General features: G+C 36.4%; 1 protein-coding gene across 1 annotated transcript; it reads right to left on the bottom strand.

Annotated features, from left to right (window-relative positions):
* Window positions 1-8,431: 8,431 nt before the first annotated feature.
* LOC107781556 (uncharacterized) lies at window positions 8,432-11,271 on the bottom strand. Its single transcript, XM_016602279.2, has 3 exons — window positions 10,702-11,271; window positions 9,916-10,470; window positions 8,432-9,263 (listed from the first exon to the last, which is right to left on the bottom strand). The coding sequence occupies exons 1-3, from the start codon at window positions 11,165-11,167 to the stop codon at window positions 8,932-8,934; spliced, it is 1,353 nt and encodes a 450-aa protein (XP_016457765.1). The 5' UTR covers window positions 11,168-11,271; the 3' UTR covers window positions 8,432-8,931.
* Between the last annotated feature and the right edge of the window lie 6,580 nt (window positions 11,272-17,851).

Below are 17,851 nucleotides of genomic sequence, written 5' to 3' on the forward strand. Positions count from 1 at the left end.
TAGACTTATTTAAAAGTCAATATATATACTTGATTAAAAATAATTATATGAGAGGATTGAAAATGAATATTTTGTGAGAGTGGTTTGCACGCTGCAACAGAATTGTATGTGAATATATTGTGAGAGCGGGTTGCACGCTGCAAAAGAAGTGATGGAAATGATAATTGGTTATGACTGCTAAATTGGCTTCAATTATTATAAATGAGTTACCTGATTTATTTATATTATTGTTGATGTTACTAATATTGCGTACAGGTAATGTAAGTGACTCGCCTTAGCCTCGTCACTACTTCGTCGAGGTTAGGCTCAGCACTTACCAGTACATGGAATCGGTTGTACTGATACTACACTCTGCACTTCTTGTGCAGATTTTGGAGTTGGTCCCAGCGGCGTACCATAGACTTGCTCGGATTTTAGCTACTCATATGAGACTTGAGGTATAACTGCACGGTGTTCGCAGTTTTGAAGTCCCCGTCTACTTTACTTTAGCTGTGTATTTGTTTTCAGATAACTTTATTTTATTCAGACTATTATTTGTATTATTCTAGAAGCTCGTGCACTTGTGACACCAATTCTAGGATGGTATTTAGACACTGTTGTTCTTATGGATTATTTATTATATTTCAGACCTTACTTCCGCATTTGTTCCTTTGTTATTAATAAATTTAAAAATCGTTTTAAAATGGATAATATTATTCTAACGTTGGCTTGCCTAGCAAATGAAATGTTAGGCGCCATCATAGTCCGAAGGTGGGATTTTCGGGTCATGACAGTTGTGCTAAGTATCTTTCGCTTATTCTCTCACATATGGTGAGAACGAGCGCGGCGGAGCTACCCAATCATGGAGGAGCTGCTCCACCAGTTGCTAGAGGCCGAGGCAAAGGCCGAGGGGGGGCTCTAGCCCGTGGTAGAGGATGAGGACATCCCAGATTTGCCCCAGTTGTGCCACCAGTAGATCCAGTAGAGGATCCTATTATTTAGGAACAGGGCGAGGTGCCTGCAGCAGAGACAGCCTCGGTGGATTTCATGTCTACACTGGGATTCCAAGAGGTCATAGGCCGTATGCTACGGTTCATGGATTCTATGACTCAGGCTGGTTTATTTCTAGCAGACCCAGCCATACCTCAGGCGGGGGGGAGGGGGGCACAGACCCCTACCGCTCAGGCTCCAAGGCATGCAGCTGTCGTGTATCAGACCCCAGGCGAACTACCCGTGGGTGGAGCGCAACCAGTTGCAGTAGCTATACCTGAGCCTAGACCAGCTGCGATCGGCAATCCGCAGAAGCTATTAGACATATGGACTAGGTTCCATCCTCATGTCCTTGGGGGTGAGCGGCATGAGGACCCCCAGGACTTAATTGACCGGTGCAGGGACAGACTGCACAACATGAGGATATTGGATTCCCATGGGGTGGACTTTACCACCTTTCATTTGGAGAGCAGGGCCCGTAGATTGTGGCAATCCTATCTTTACGACAGACCATCAGGTTCTCCTCCCATAACTTGGGACCAGTTCATACGCCTCTTCCTGGACAGATATATTTCACCCTCTCAGAGGGAAGAGTTGCGATTTCAGTTCGAGCAGCTCCAGCAGGGCCAGATGTCGGTGACCGACTATGAGGCGAGATTCTCTGAGTTATCTCGCCATGCACTTATGACACTTCCTACCGATGTACAGAGAGTGCGGAGGTTTGTTGCCGGTTTTCACTCTGGTATCAAGGCCACTATGGCCCGAGAGATTGAGATGGGGACTTATTATAAGAAGGCGGCGAGGGATAAGCAGTTTTGATATTATGAAGAGTTTAGTGGTCCCCCGGCTGGGGGCAGGGGGCAGTTCGTGAGGGGTTAGTCTAGCAGGCCCACGTATCCAGCACCACTGCCGCCTCGGCGTGCTCCAGTGTGGCCCTATTTTAGTGTCATGCCAGAGAGTTCCTACTGCCCACCAGCTATTCAGGATTTCTCCAGTGGGTATTCAGGCCATCAGGGTCAGACTTCAGATCAGCAGTCCAACGTTCCAAGGGGTTGTTATGAGTGCGGGGATTCTGGCCATATGAAGAGGTTTTATCCTAGACTTCGGGGCAAGGCAGTACAACAGGGTCATCACCCTATGATTACAGCACCAGCTGCCGCACCAGTCGTCCGGCCGCCCAGAGGCGGAGGGCAGGTAGGTAGGAGCCGTCCTAGAGGTGGATGTCAGATAGGTAGAGGCCAATCAAGTGGAGACTCCAGCTAGATTCTATGCTTTTTCGTCCACACCAGATGCAGTGGCCTCAGATGCCGTGATCACATGTATTATCTCTATCTACGGTAGGGATACTTCGGTAGTTTTTGATCCAGGGTCTACATATTCATATGTTTCATCTCTTCTTGCTCATTTCTTGGATGTTCTTCGTGAGTCCTTGGGTACTCCTGTTTATGTGTCCACACCGGTGGGCGATTCTGTTGTTGTGGATCGGATCTATCGGTCCTGCATTGTTGCCTTATGTGGTTATGAGACTAGAGCGGACCTTCTGTTGCTCGATATGACCAACTTTGAGATCATCCTAGGCATGGATTTGTTGTATCCGTATCACGCCATCCTTGATTATCATGCCAAGACTGCCACCTTGGCGATGCCATAGTTGCCTAGATTGGAGTGGAAGGGTTCGTCTCTCAGTGCATCCAGTCGGGTTATCTTTTTTCTGAAGGCTCGACACATAGTCGAGAAGGGTTATTTGGCTTATCTAGCCTATATTTGGGATACTACCACAGAGACTCCGATGATTGATTCAGTGCTCGTGGTGCGGGAGTTCTCCGATGTGTTTCCTTCTGATCTTCCAGGCATGCCACAAGATCATGATATTGATTTCTGCATTGATTTGGCTTCAGGTACCCAGCCTATCTCTATTCCACCGTACCACATGACTCCGAAAGAGTTGAAGGAACAACTTGAGGAGTCACTAGCAAAGGGGTTCGTCGGACCGAGTGTATTGCCTTGGGGTGCACCGGTGTTATTTGTAAAGAAAAAAGATGGTACTATGCGGATGTGCATTGATTACTGCCAGTTGAACAAAGTTACCATTAAGAACAAGTACTCGTTGCCGCATATTAATGATTTATTTGACCAGTTACAGGGTGCCAGGGTGTTCTCTAAGATTGACTTGAGATCGGGGTACCATCAGTTGAAGATTCGTGATTTGGACGTTTCGAAGACGGCTTTTCGGACTAGATATGGCCACTATGAGTTCCTAGTGATGTCCTTCGGGTTGACTAACGCCCCGACGGCGTTTATGGATTTGACAAATCGGGTGTCCAAAACATATATTATCTCATTTGTCATTGTCTTCATCGATGACATTTTGATCTACTCGTGTAGCATGGAGGAGCACGAGCAGCATTTGAGAGTGGTGTTTCAAACCTTGCGGAAACAAAAGCTATATGCTAAGTTCTCCAAGTGTGAGTTTTGGTTAGATTTTGTGGCATTCTTGGGGCATGTTGTATCAGGCGAGGGTATTAAAGTGGATCCCAAGAAGATAGAGGCAGTTCAGAGTTGGCCTCGCCCTACCACAGCGACCGAGATCAGGAGCTTCTTGGGGTTAGCAGGTTATTCTCGCCGGTTTGTGGAGGGCTTCTTATCTATTGCAGCGCCTTTGACTAGATTGACTCAGAAGGGTAATCCGTTCTGATGGTCTGATGATTGTGAGGTGAGCTTTCATAAGCTCAATACAGCATTGACGTTAGCACCGGTGTTAGTGTTGCCTTCCGATTCAAGGATGTATACTGTGTATTATGACGCTTCACGCGTTGGTTTGGATTGTATTGATTCATAAGGGGCGAGTTACTGCATATGCTTCACGTCAGTTGAAGACCCATTAGAAGAATTATCATGTACATGATTTGGAGTTGGTCGCGATTGTTCATGCTCTTAAGATCTGGAGGCATTATTTTTATGGGGTGTTGCTGCTTTGGAGACTTCAAGATACACCTGCCCGTGCCCGCAGGCCTCATAGTCCCCTTCTATCCCGTTCTTTTCTTATTTCTTTATATTTTGATAGACAGTGATGTATAGGATTATTCTGGTACTATATCTAGAGCTTGTGACTTATATCTCACCAGGTATTGGGATTATACGTATTGAGTTTTGGTAGATTCTATTTATTAAAATATTGGAATGTTCAAGTTTTAATCTCTTATTTAATGTTTCCACATATTGTTAGGCTTACCTAGTCTCAGAGACTAGGTTCCATCACGATATCCTACAGAGGAAATTAGGGGTCGTGACAACAGGTGTGGAATGCAAGGAATATGGACATCCTCACAGGGTGAGGCACTTAATAGGGAGAGCCTCTCAGCTATGCAGGAGACAGTGACAAGGCTTACATCCGAGCTAAAAGCGGCCAAGGAAAGAGAAAGGCTTAGAGATGCTCAATTCCTTGGTATGCAAGCTCAGATCAGAATTCTCCTTTCTACTGAAGCTTTTTCGTTGCCCCGGTCTCGTGAGTCATGCCAGACGCTCGACCTCCACGTGATCTTTCCTCCCGTCCTCCCCGTGATCGTTCTGCCCGTCTTCCACGTGATCGTTCTGCTCGTCCTCCACGTGTTCATTATTCCCGTCTTCCACAAGACCGTTCTTGCTGTCTTGTAGATGAAAATTCATCAAATAGTGGTGATGCTATAGAAAACACCATTTGACCAATACTTTGACATACTTTGAACTAGACTAATAGAACTTGTTTTGAATTAGAATGAACATTTTTTAACTTGTTGTAATTACTTAGTTTTTGATTGGTTTTGAATTGTGATGTTTAATTGAACTTGTTAGTTTTAAAGTATTAATTGGATGTTTGGTTGGATTTGTGGTGAATTTGGGGTTGTTTGTGGTAAATTGGGAGTTATTTGATGTGAATTGGGGGTATTGGTATGTTGTTTGAATTTGGGGTATTGGTATGTTATTTTCAATTGGTAGGTGGTGTAGCTATCAAAACATGCATTTTCTGCCAAAATTATTCTCAGAAAACAGACCGACCTTGGTCGGTAATTAAAACAAAATTGCAAAATAACGACCAATATTAATCGGTTAGTGCACATTGAATTCCCAGAAATTCAACATTATCGACCAACTTTGGTCGGTAAGTTGGCTTCCATGTCCAGATTATCAACCAGCGTTGGTCGGTACTATTAAATTTTAATTATTTAAAAAAATATATTTTTTCTTATATCAACCAACGTTGGTCAGTAATTAAAATATTATATGATTAATTTATTTTTCTTTACCGACCAAAGTTGGTCGGTAACCAAAATTATTAAATTTAGTACACCGACCAACGTTGGTCTGTAAAATTAAATTATTAAAATAATATTTCGACCAATATTGGTCGGTAAGTCGATTAAATTGTCAGATGATCGTGTAGAGCATATCGACCAAAGTTGATCGATAATTTCCGACCGACTTTGGTTGGTATGCTCTACCGACCTTTAAATTATTGACCACACGTAAATGATCGCGTTTTGGATAATTATTGGCCATTATCGATCGAATTTGAACGATTTTTTCGAACGATTTTAAGCGAATATTTAGCAGTGTTACTCATGGGAGTCAAACATGGAACTTCGCCATGAAAGGACGATGTCCTAATTACTAGACGAAAGGAACCAAAAAATTCATTCTTCTTCAAATTATATTGAATTAAAAATCTCATTAACAACAATATTTATTGGGCAGCCTCAAATCTTTATCTGAATTGCTTCTTTCATCGTCAAAGCGCCTATGTGCTAGCTCATATTTTCAAAATAAGAGTGCGGATTGGATTGTCTACTTTAAATAATTGAATATGAATTAAATTCTAGTATCACTTTTACTAATTTAACATAGGGACTTTTTCGTATATATACAAGATTTAAACTTATCTACCCGATTTTGTCTAAGTTTTTATATCTACAGGAAGCAACAAAAGATTTTTACAAAATATATACAAATCCGGTCAAAATCTACAATTTATCTACAACATACGTACACATTTTTTGTACAGAACCCGGTCAAAAACTACAATTTACATACAATTTATATACAACTTATATATAATTATGCAAGTTGTAGATATTTTGTATACCGTTTCTACATTCGACATACAAAATATATACAATTTGTTCATGTCTTCTTTTTCGAGTTTCAATCTGACAAAACTACCTCGAATCTTCACCAAATTGTCTCAAATTTGAGATATAAATTCCAACGGATATTCCCAATCATTTGCAACAACACCCAATCCAAACAAAAAATAACTTCATAAAATTTCGTTTTTGAATTCAAAGCTTTGAAACTTTTTAATGGCTGTCAATGGAGTTTTTAATGGATTAACATAGTTTTCAATTCAATCTACTCGCTTCTAATTAATACTATTTTGTTTATTGATTCCAAAAAGCTAAAAAAAAAATGATAACTAAAATGATTCTCTTCATCAGAGCTAATTTTTTTCTTATTTATTTTTTAGTTTTCATAGGATCTTAAGCAAGAACTTTGCTAGGTACTAATCTTTTCTCTTTTTTCACTTAACACTAGTATCATTTCTTCAGTTAATCCACATGAAGATATTAATATAAGAATACTGATAGAGAATGAGAGAGAGATCGAAGAGAGAGAGCGAAGAGGGAATTCTCTATTCAATTCCTAATATAATAGAATACTCATTAATACTAATTTGTATATAATTGGTAAATTGTATATCAATTTGTAATTTAAGTTAAAACTTAAACAGTGATGGTAAATAAGTTTCTAATGTAATAGATATAGGAAAAATTCCCTTTAACATATAGTGTTATATAACATAGTCTATATTTTTGTGTGTGCACATACATATTACTCCATATATAATATATGTATTATATTTTGTATCTTATATATTTCTTAAGCTCTTTTATTCTCAAGAAATTAAAACAAAATTTCGCCGAACTTTGTTTTATTTTGAGTTGTTTCTACTAAAATTGTTAACTTTTTTCCGATTTCCAAATTCAGTTTTTTTCAATCTTTTAAAAACTCAAACTAGTACAGTATTTGTATTTTGAGTTGTTGAAAGATTTGTAAAAACTAGCTTGGAAATTTAGGAAAAAGGTGTCTTTCAGAAACAACTCAAACAAACACTTTTCAAAAAACAAAATGAGTTTGCAAACTCAATTTTCGCAAAATTTCAGACTAATGCCACCTTAGGGGCAGTTTAGCCTTAAAATTTTGATTTTTTCTCGAACAATTTACTTTTTCTGGAATCAATGTTTGACCATGAAAAATTCAAATTTCACTTGAAGTTGAATTTCAAAATTTTGAAAAACTCCAAAAAGCTGTTTTCAAAATTTTCACAAAAATTTAAAAATAGCTCCAAATTGTATTCATGTCCAAATACAACTTTAATTTTTAAAAACCATTTTCACTAGAATTTTTTTTACTTTTTTCCTAAATTTCATAATTTTTATGTCCAAACGCCCACTTAAATTCTGCCTTTCAAAAGATAGTTTTCTACTTTCTTGGAACAATTTTATATGATGTACCTTAATTTTTGTAATCTCCTGTTCCCTCTATTCCATGTTTTAAATTGATGTTGTAGTACCACAACACAGTTGCTTTTGGGTAAACACAAGAGCTCCCGTGTGTATGTAAGAAAGATGATTAGGTCAGCCAAAGCATGTGTGTCAACTATCATTTGTAACAGAAAGTTGAGACATGCACATATTGCAATCTGGTATTTGATGATCGCATCTCTCTGTCACTGGTCCACCAAATTTTATGCGTATAACAGGGAAACTAGTTCTCTACATGTCCCCTCCTTTTCACTTTTTCACTTTTCATTTATTTTTTTGGAAAGGAGTTGGTTGTAGTATTAATTTTTGTATAACCATTCGGTATCCGGTAGTGATAAGTTTAACACCCATTGTCAAAAAATTACATTGTATAGGATATTCCGGTGTATTAATTTACTGCTATGTGTGGGATTTGAAAAGGATTGGACCAATGCACTCAAACCCGTGTCCTTCAAATCACATGACAATAACTTTACCGGTTACATCAAGTTTTCCCTTCAAAATAAACAAAAAAATATATGGTACTTTCGGTACCTATAAATTAAATCTTGAATATTCATAGTAAAATCTCTAACTTTGCCACTGCTGATATTCAATACACTGATTCAGCTAATACAGATGTACTTTAGTCTATGATGCGAAGGGGGTGGGAAGAAGGAATTGTCTTGTATTGAACTGTTGGAACAGATTCTGCTGAGGCCAAAGGATGAAAAACAGTTACCATAATTGAATGCATAAAATAGCAAGTTAAAAAGTTTGGTATTTCAAGACCTGAATTTTCTGCCTGTTTTTTGCAGGCTCATGAGAAAAGGATGTCTTCCATTTCCCCATTCTTTTGCTTTGTCCTTTTTTTGCCCCTCCTACACATGAAGTTTGTTTGCTTTTCCTATTGCCTTTGCCAAAAATTATGAACTTCACTGTTGTCACACAGTTTTACACTATTTCATCATATGATAGAGCTCAAATTTAAAGTAAGAAGTGACAGCACCTTGTTGTTGACAGTTTTGCAACACCAAAAAAAAAAAAAATACTTCAGTGCACTAAACTCCCGCTATACGCGTGATTCGATAAAAAGTCGGACCATAAAATTCTAGTATACACGATCTTACCCTGCATTACTAGAAGAAACTATTTTCACAGCTCGAATCTGTAACCTCCTCTGATCACATGGCAACAAGGATAGACTTCCTAAGGACTTCTTATCCTTTTTCATCATGTTTCAGTGTCACATTGACATAATATAACTGAAAGAAACTTCCCAATACAACTACTACTAGTTACATGCTAATACTGTTACCATTTCATTGGGACTCAAATGGGGGACCTTTTTTTTTGGTGTTTTTTCAACAACCATTTTCAGCATTCTTAAAACTTAAACATTATTTCAAGTGGCTCCTACTCCAAGAAAGTCTATAAATGGTGGAGGTGGTGCAATTGTATCACACTGATCACACTGGCTATTATCACTGCTGCTGCTTCTTCTGTCCTCCTTTACTATTACTTGTGATGGAATTTGTGCTCTTGCTGTTGTGACATTTGAGAAGTTGGAATAAGGAAACTGCAAATATTGTGACTGTTGCATACTATTCATCATCATCAACGAATCAGATGGAGGAAGAGAGTGGTGTTGAGTAATTATATTGGATGCTTCCCTTTGCCTTTCCCAAGATCTGCCTTGTTGGTTGAGAATATTCATCACATCATTTCCACAATTACCTTCACAAAAACAAGAAATCACTAATCATACAACAACAACAATATCTCACACGCCGCTTCTGAGAAGGCTGGTGTGTACGCAGACGTTAGAGAGGTTGTTTCCAATAGACCCTTAATTTAGGAAAGTATAAGTACCACATTAATGAAAATGTATACAAGAAGGGGTCAAGAAGCGATATAAAAGTAAAATAAAAACAACAAGATAGTAAGATGATCAACGATAAAAGAAAAAAATAATTAAACATAAAAACTTACTATCAACAAAAAAGCTAGACTGCGTGCAAATAAAAACCATTAAAAAAAGTTCTCATTTGTTAGTAGAGACATACATACTAGTAGCTAATAATGTATATCGATGCAGTTTTACAATTTTATCCATTATTTCAACTTGAAATAGTAAACTTTAAATTTGAAGTTGATAAACTGATTTTGCGGAGTGGTATAATGTCAAGAATTTCACACAATTAACCACGTGAAATTCATGTCCAAACACATTTTCAAACTTTCAAACACTTTTGTTTTCATTCTTTCAATTCTAACCAAATATTGTCCAAATTGAAAAAGTGTTAAAGAAAACAAAACAAAGGAAAGGAGAGGAGATATAAGAGTAATTTAAGTTGTGAAACAATGGTTAAAATTGAAAGAAACATACCAGGTAAAGTGTCAAAAGGAGCAGCAAATGGTGAGTAAGGAGAAAGGAGAGGGACATTGGTTTTAGTGCTAGGAATTGCTTCTCCAATAGAAGCAGCCATGTGGGGTGAACCATTTGGTCCATAAACAACCCAACCATTTGGACCATCATTATTAATTTTCAAACTGCCAAAAGGGTTTGCAGAATTTTGGCCAACACTGATAATTGGTGTTTGTGTTTCTCCTTTCATGGCTACTTCAGCAACTTCTTCGCTACTACTGACAAATAAGCTTGATTTTGAATCTATTTCTACTGTTGTTCTTCTGTAAATAAATTGGCCCATTTTTCTCCTTCTGTAAGCACTAGATTGTTCTCTATATTTTCTAGCCATTATTACATGCCAATGGTTTTTCACTGCATTATCTGTTCTCCCTGGAAATAGCCTTGCAATCATAGCCCATTTATTACCATACAATCTATGTGCTGCCATTAGTCTTTCCTCTTCCTCTTCTGTAAAAGCTCTTCTGTTGATTCTTGGATCCAACTGATTAAACCATCTTAATCTGCAGCTTTTCCCTTCACATTAACAACAAACTAAGCATTAAAAAATAACAACAAATCTAGTGAAATCCCACGAGTGGGCGTGCAGAGGGTAATGTATACGCAAACCTTATTCCTACCTCAGGAAGGTAAAGACATTGTTTCCGATAGACTCTCGGTTCTAAATTAGTGAAAAAGAATTTAAAGAAAAAAACACAAAGGGCAAAGAAACTTGAATTTTTTTTAAAAGATGGACATTTTTTTTACCTGATCTTCCTTCTAGTTTTTCTGCTATAAGGTTCCAATTCTGAGGGCCATAAATAGCAACAAGTTCTTTGAGTTTTGCATCTTCAGCAGGTCTCCAATGACCTCTAGCACAAAGTTTTGACTGTCCAGTCTCTGTAATTTCCTTGCCAATATTACTACTACTATTACTATTACTATTTAAAATAGTAGGAGTACTATGCATGGTAATTGGTTTCTCTTCATTGAAACAAGAAGCATTAAGATCAATGGTTTCATTATTTTCTTCACTAGTTTCTGCTTCATCTAAACTCTGAGAAAAAGCTCCTTTATTCCAGAAATGAAAATCCCAAGAACCCCTTGTCTTAGTACTCTCATTATCATGTTTTGGAGTAATGGAAAGTGAATTCATATCAGCAAAAAACATTCCCATTGAAGTAGAACTCATAGGAGAACAAGAAGAGGAAGAAGTAGATGATGATAATGACATGATATTTTGTGCTAAAGCTTTGATCTTGACAACATTTTTTTGAAGAATAAAACTGTTTGTAGCAAGAAAAGAGAAACAGCAATAAGTGTTTTTTCTAACAGAAAATCCTCAATCCCAACTCATATCACACGCCCTATTTTTTTCACAACTCGCTTACTTCTTCTCTGACTCTTTTAAGGGATTTTGTTTGTGTGTGTGTGTTTGACAAGAGAAGACATAACAAACCTGATGCTAACTGATCCCAAAAAGTTACCCCACTCTTATATAAACTCATCAATGGCTTTACTTGAAGGAATAGTGGAGTATGTTTCCTTTTTTTATGCCTAGAGCATTATTACTGCAGCATGTCTAAAATAAGTAAAATCAAAACGTTTGATTTGTCGATTTTAGTCATAAGTGGACATTAAATTATTTAGGTTAGCTAGGTTATATGGAAAACAGGCTAAAGAATATTTTATTGAAAATATAAATAGATAAATAAAATATATTTTGAATAATAATTTAATATGTTAAATGATATGGTCACACTATTTAATAGTATCAGAATATACACAGATCCTAAATTCTCTTACATAAAGTATAATTAAGTGAATAAAAGTATTTTTTATTTAATAATTTAACTTTTAAATAAAACGATAATGACACCTAACAAATACTCAGCAATTACTGGCGCAACTCTTATAACTTTACAAGAGAATTTTTCTTTTTTTAAAAAGGGAAATAGAAAAGGCAAACATGTCACTTGCACGTTGAGAGTGAGTCGGAATTTTTTCAATATTTTTTCTTGGGATTTTATCCTTTAATTTTTATCAATCTTGTCATACCGGGGGGGGGGGTTAGGGGATAGAAGGGGTTTTTAGGCTGTCTCACTCAACGCTGACAGGAAAGAAGCATATGGGGTTGATAGCTGCTAACCTGGTTTTGGTACAGGGGTCTAAGACACATCAATGGTGAAAATGAAGCTTTGTCACCTCCCCCACCCACTCCACCCCGACCCCTCTTCTCTCCAGCTATACTCCAACTCAAACTAGTCAAACTTCCAGCTCGGTCTATATATACTATAGTCTTTGCTTAACTTTGTAAAACTTTTATTACTATTAAGGGTTTGATGTTGTTATTCCCTTATTTGGTACTCTCTTCCTTTACTTTTACTTGTCACGTTTCACTTCTCAAGAGTTTATTTGACTAATCTTTGAAGTTAAATTAGATTAGATTTTTTTAATATTTTAAAATTAAAGATATTCGAAAACTATAAGAAAAGTACTATATTTGCAATTCGTCTCATATCAATATGGTACAAAAATACATGTTAAAATGCTGATCAGAGTTTATGTAGTTTGACTCTCGAAAATCAAAATATGACAAATAAAAGTGAATGGAGGAAGTAGTATTTTTTAAACTATTTATAACTAATACACGTATTAATTATATATTCTATTCAGTACTATTTTTATACATAACAAACTATGGCATTAACAATACCATAGTTTTTATTACCGGGATAAGCATGTATAAAGATATAATTGCCCTTTCAAAATCCTTTCCAAAGAAGGTGGAGGGTATTTTTATAAATAAATAGTAATTTTTAAAAATAATTATTTAATATAGGCCAAATACATAGGTAGCCCCTTAAAATTGTAACAGCTTTCCACTTTACTATTTATTCTTCAGCCTGTTCCATATAGCCACTTCAACCAACTTTTTAGTGTGTCACCCAAACACTAAAATTCCACGAGGCACATATAATGAGTGCATGAATTGTAAACAAATAGTTTGACATGGACTATTCCAATGGTAAAAAATCTAAAACCCATGTTATATTAAGCCATTTTCCCTTTTTTCTTATTCTCCATGCCCTAATTCAGCTTTTTCAACCCGAATTCTTTGCCAAAATTGAAAAACAAAATCAATTTGAAAGAACCCCTCCCCCTTCTTCGATTTTCAGTTGAAGCTTTCTTCGCATCTTCTCTCTCGCTCAATCTGTTGCTTGACAATGACTTAAAAATCAGAGAGGACTAATTCGAGTCGATGTGGTCGGGCATGTGCTTTGAAAATCTCATAGAGTTCGGCAAACTCAGGCACAAGGTATTTTGTATGCAAAATTGGCGTAATAAGTATATATTTAAAAATCTTGTTTGTTTCATTGATGTTTATATTTGTACGAAATAGCCAGTTTTTTAAATTGATTTATTGGGATATATTTAAAATGACAAAGGAGGATGTAACTACTTCAGATATTTTGAGGAGACATTTCATGACCAAGCAAATAAAGTTATTTGGGATTTGTCAAAGAGGGTCAAGGCCTTTGATCAAAAAAGGGAACGAGATAGACAATGGAGGAATAAGTTGTTGTTTGTTGTTCTATTACTTCCGTAATTATTTAACTGTGTTATTGTTCTTGCGATTGTTGATGTAAACAGGATTCGAAAGGGGCTGAAGGTGCTTGATAGTGTATTTATGGGATGGTTGTTAGTGTTTGATCGTGGTTTGTAGTTGGTGTCTTCTGTTCTTTGGATGTTGTTTGTGTAACAAGTTATTGTAGGATATTTACATTTGGCTTTTGATGTAATTCACAATGTTTGAATCATATTTTGGTCGCATTAGATCTAAGAAAAAGTTGTTGCTGGAATTCTGAGTTTGTGCTATTAGATACAAGAAATTGGTAACATTGTCTATGCTCCATACGATCTTAAAACCGATTCAAGTGTTCTGTAAGGCAACTAAATGGTAAGAAATTGATAACAAAATGGGATTTTGTGATCCAAACATCACAAAATTCAAAAAAAAATTCCATATTATAACCTCCACATATCCAGTTGTAAGTTGTAAACAATAAAGAAATCAGATTTGTTTCAATAGATAACTGCTTCAAACATAATAACAAAAGTGAATGAAATAACATAATCCAAAAAAGGTTCTACAAATATGAAAAAAGATTAGCACATTACAAGTACTCAAAAAATGACAAAATGAGGTTCAACAAATTATATTATATATTGCTGCAAATTACATTTACCAACAAGAGGCTCAACAAAAAAAAACTAGAGACTTTCAACTACAGAATCCAAGTCACTAAAGCTATTTCTTGGCAAATTTATCTATGATAACTTGAATTGACATTTTTTGTGGTGATTGTTGATTTGTGGGAGGTCCAACTTTGTTTCTTCGACATGCCCTCATTTACTGTAGTTGGGAAGTAGTAATTACATTGCCTCCATTCCATCTAAGTCCTGATAGTATAGTTTTATCACTTGGCTGCACAAGAGTGGTACTACTCAACCTACTCCCATGGTTGATAACCCTTTCACTATAAGTACCATGCTGAAAAGGTATAAAACCTTTACTATTAGACAGGAAAAGGTGAAAAAATAATAGAACTAAATGTTTGAATTGTACTCACATTAAGAACTGTCTTTCTAGTCTCTGGTTAGTGTAGCATCCAAATCCAACATGTCTTGGCCTTTTTTGGTCAGCAACATATGATTCTCCGACTTCTGGTTCACTTCCCATACCTTTTTTCACACCAGTTGAAGATCTTTTTCCTCTTTTATTGTACTCCTTCCTCCAGGAACAATTTAAGGAATTGTATCTGGAAATATATCTCTGGTAGGTCTAATTGTTGTACTACTACCCCCTTTTTTTGCCCCTTCCCCTGCCTCTTCCTCCAGTAGTTTCACCAGTTGTGTACCATTGCCTTTTCCTCCAGTAATTACACCAGTTGTTGCATTTTTGCTCCTTCCTCCAGTAGTTGCACCACTTGTTGTCCTTAAAGTAGCTGAAGACTCTTTAAGGCCACTCTAAAATGATAGAGAAACAAAAATACAATGAAGTTAAAGAAAAGGCAATGAAGAAATAATATTGAAAAATAACTGTATAATATAGTTCATACCCTTGTTGGACATCCTTTTTTTATTGTAGTCAACTTGATGTCATTGTGAACATGTTATTGTAACTCATTTTTTGGACAGCTTACCCTATTTATTTGCTGGTTCATTCCTAGCCTTTCTTCTATTTTTTGGGGTCTGCCTGGCATCGGCTTTGGTGCTAGTGATTCAATTGGAGAATTATTACTCATAGGCCACATCATCAAGCTAGGAATTGGCCGAATAAAGTGCCCATAGGTCTGTAGAAATTTATCATTTCTGTACCAGTGCTCCACATGTTCATCTAGATCCTTCTGTAAGTGATAATATGCACACACTGCATGTTTACATGGGATGCATGTCAACTTCCACAACCTACAAATGCAAGTCTTGAATGTAGTATTCACTATAAACCTTATCTCGTTCTGTTTGATTTCAAATCCATTCTGACCATTTCATATAATTGTGTACTGTCTAGCTAACTCTTTGTTCTCTTATATTATTTGCCTAGGCATAAGTAATTTATCTGAAATACACGTCTCAACAAACTTAATCATATCAACATGTCTAGCCATGATCTTATGCCTAATTTCCTCTTGAATGGTATTAATACTCTTGTGCCTACGGCCAATATCCATGAATTAAAGCCTCACACATGTTATTTTCTACTATGTCACACTTGGAATGCTCTTGAAAGAAGGCTCTGCATCATGCCTCCCTTGGATACTTCATAATGTTTTCACATATCTTATGTGAGCCAAGTCTCCTTATGTTGGAAACTTCTTTGTTGTATTTAAACACATAGCCTGCCTTTGAAACCTTCCAGAATTGTTTTCTTCTTTCTTTTCCACTCCATTTCTTTGACCAATTGAACCAAATGTACCTTGCACACATTCTGACTTTTGCTTCAGGTAACAAGTTTTTCACAACTGCCAAAAATTCCTACATAAAAGTACATACAGAATAAAATATTAAAAATTAAACCACAAAAAGGTACTACTTTTAACAAGCTAGAATAGCCAAAGATTTACCTTCTGCATATCTGCCATGACTGTTAAACCTTGACCATATCCCAGCGGTAGATCTTCCGTAAAGTGTCCAATGAACCAGCTCCATAACAGTTTGGTCTCATGGTGTACACAAGCCCATGCAATAGAAAATATCTGTTGGTTCCCATTTCTTCCTACAACAAGTAATTCACCTTTGCAATGTCCCTTTAGAAAACATCCATCAAAGCCAATGATCTTCCTGCAACTTTCTAGCCAACCTTTCTCCAATGCATCAAAAAAAATTAAAAGTAGTTAAATAATTTCTTACCGGGTTCTGATTCTCTGTCAATTTCTACCCAACAAGAGCTACCAGGATTTGTTTCTTTAATATTATCAACATAGTCACAAAGCCTGGCAAACTCCAACTTTCAATCCCCCCATAAACTTTCAAAAAACTATTTGTTTGGCCCTATAAGCAAATGTTCTTCCTACATACAATCCCAAATTCTCTTAACAAGCTTCTGAATTTCCAAGATCCTCATATAAGGGGAAGCAATTAGCTATTTTTTGAATTTGTTAGCAATGTACTTGGAATTGCACAACTTATTTGTGTTCAATGGTTGACACTTGTGAACATGGTATTTTTTCACTATAAAGTCATTAGAATCCCTATCAATACTAGCGAATAACCCTCATTTACATCTTTTATGTTTATACCTTACCCTTACCTTATGCTTCTTATTGGGTCTAAGCTTCAGTTGAACCTTATATTCAATTGCATAATCAGTCACTGCCTTCCTAAATATCTTAGCATTCTCAAATATCATGCCCAGTTCAAATATGAAAACGACCCAGTCTAGGTCATATCAAATATTTGTGCTCTTCCTTTTTCTTGGAATGTCAACATCTGGCTCAAAATCCACATCCAACTCTTCACTAGTGTCATCACTTCCAACATCTGAACTATCTATAAATTTCCCATCACCTCCTAATTTGCCAGCATATTTATCTCGTTTGTTCACCCCTATATCTTCAAAACCTTTATCAATTCTAGCTTCTCATATTGGTACTCCAACAGTTTCATGTTGTTTCTTCCTTCTACTAGCCTTCTTTTTATTTCTTCTATCATTTCTTAAGACTCTCAACTCTTCATCAATCTCACTATCATCCTCATAAGGAATTTCATCTATATGTGACTCACTATTATCCACATCTAATTCAACCCCTTCTTTACCACCAATACTTCATCTTTTACAAGAACAAAATCATCTTTCTCAGCAGTAACATCCTATACACCACCAACATTAAGTTCTTCAGCCGAAAAATCTTCTACAGCATGAGCTTCTTCAAGCGGAGGCTCTTCAATAAGTTGTTTTGTATTTATATTATCTGGAACACCTTCAATTGTTGCCCTACATAACTTATTTGTTGAGTCACTACTATCTTGAGTAATTGTTGGTCCACATAAATAGCCAGCTAGGACAAATCTGTCAATAACCTCATCAATAACATGTAAAACATACACATTTAATTCCACATCCTTACTGTGGCAACTAATATTATATAATTGTTCATCATTTTTTATCAACACGAATTCTTTAGTATTAGGGTTAAAAACATAAAAAAGAAAACCCTATAGATGCGTACCCTAGCCCCCTTGTATAATAACCAAATTCAATAAGGGAGAAATGATCCTGATCGATAGAAAATTCGTTCACCTCTATACTGGTGACATATTTTGCATTTGGAGATTTGGTAAAGGTTCCACCATGATAAAAGCGTATAAGAATAAAGTTGTTTCCAAACATACTTTACCCTACATTGAGAAAGAC

Source organism: Nicotiana tabacum, chromosome 24, assembly GCF_000715075.1.
Source record: "Nicotiana tabacum cultivar K326 chromosome 24, ASM71507v2, whole genome shotgun sequence".
Taxonomy (NCBI): domain Eukaryota; kingdom Viridiplantae; phylum Streptophyta; class Magnoliopsida; order Solanales; family Solanaceae; genus Nicotiana; species Nicotiana tabacum.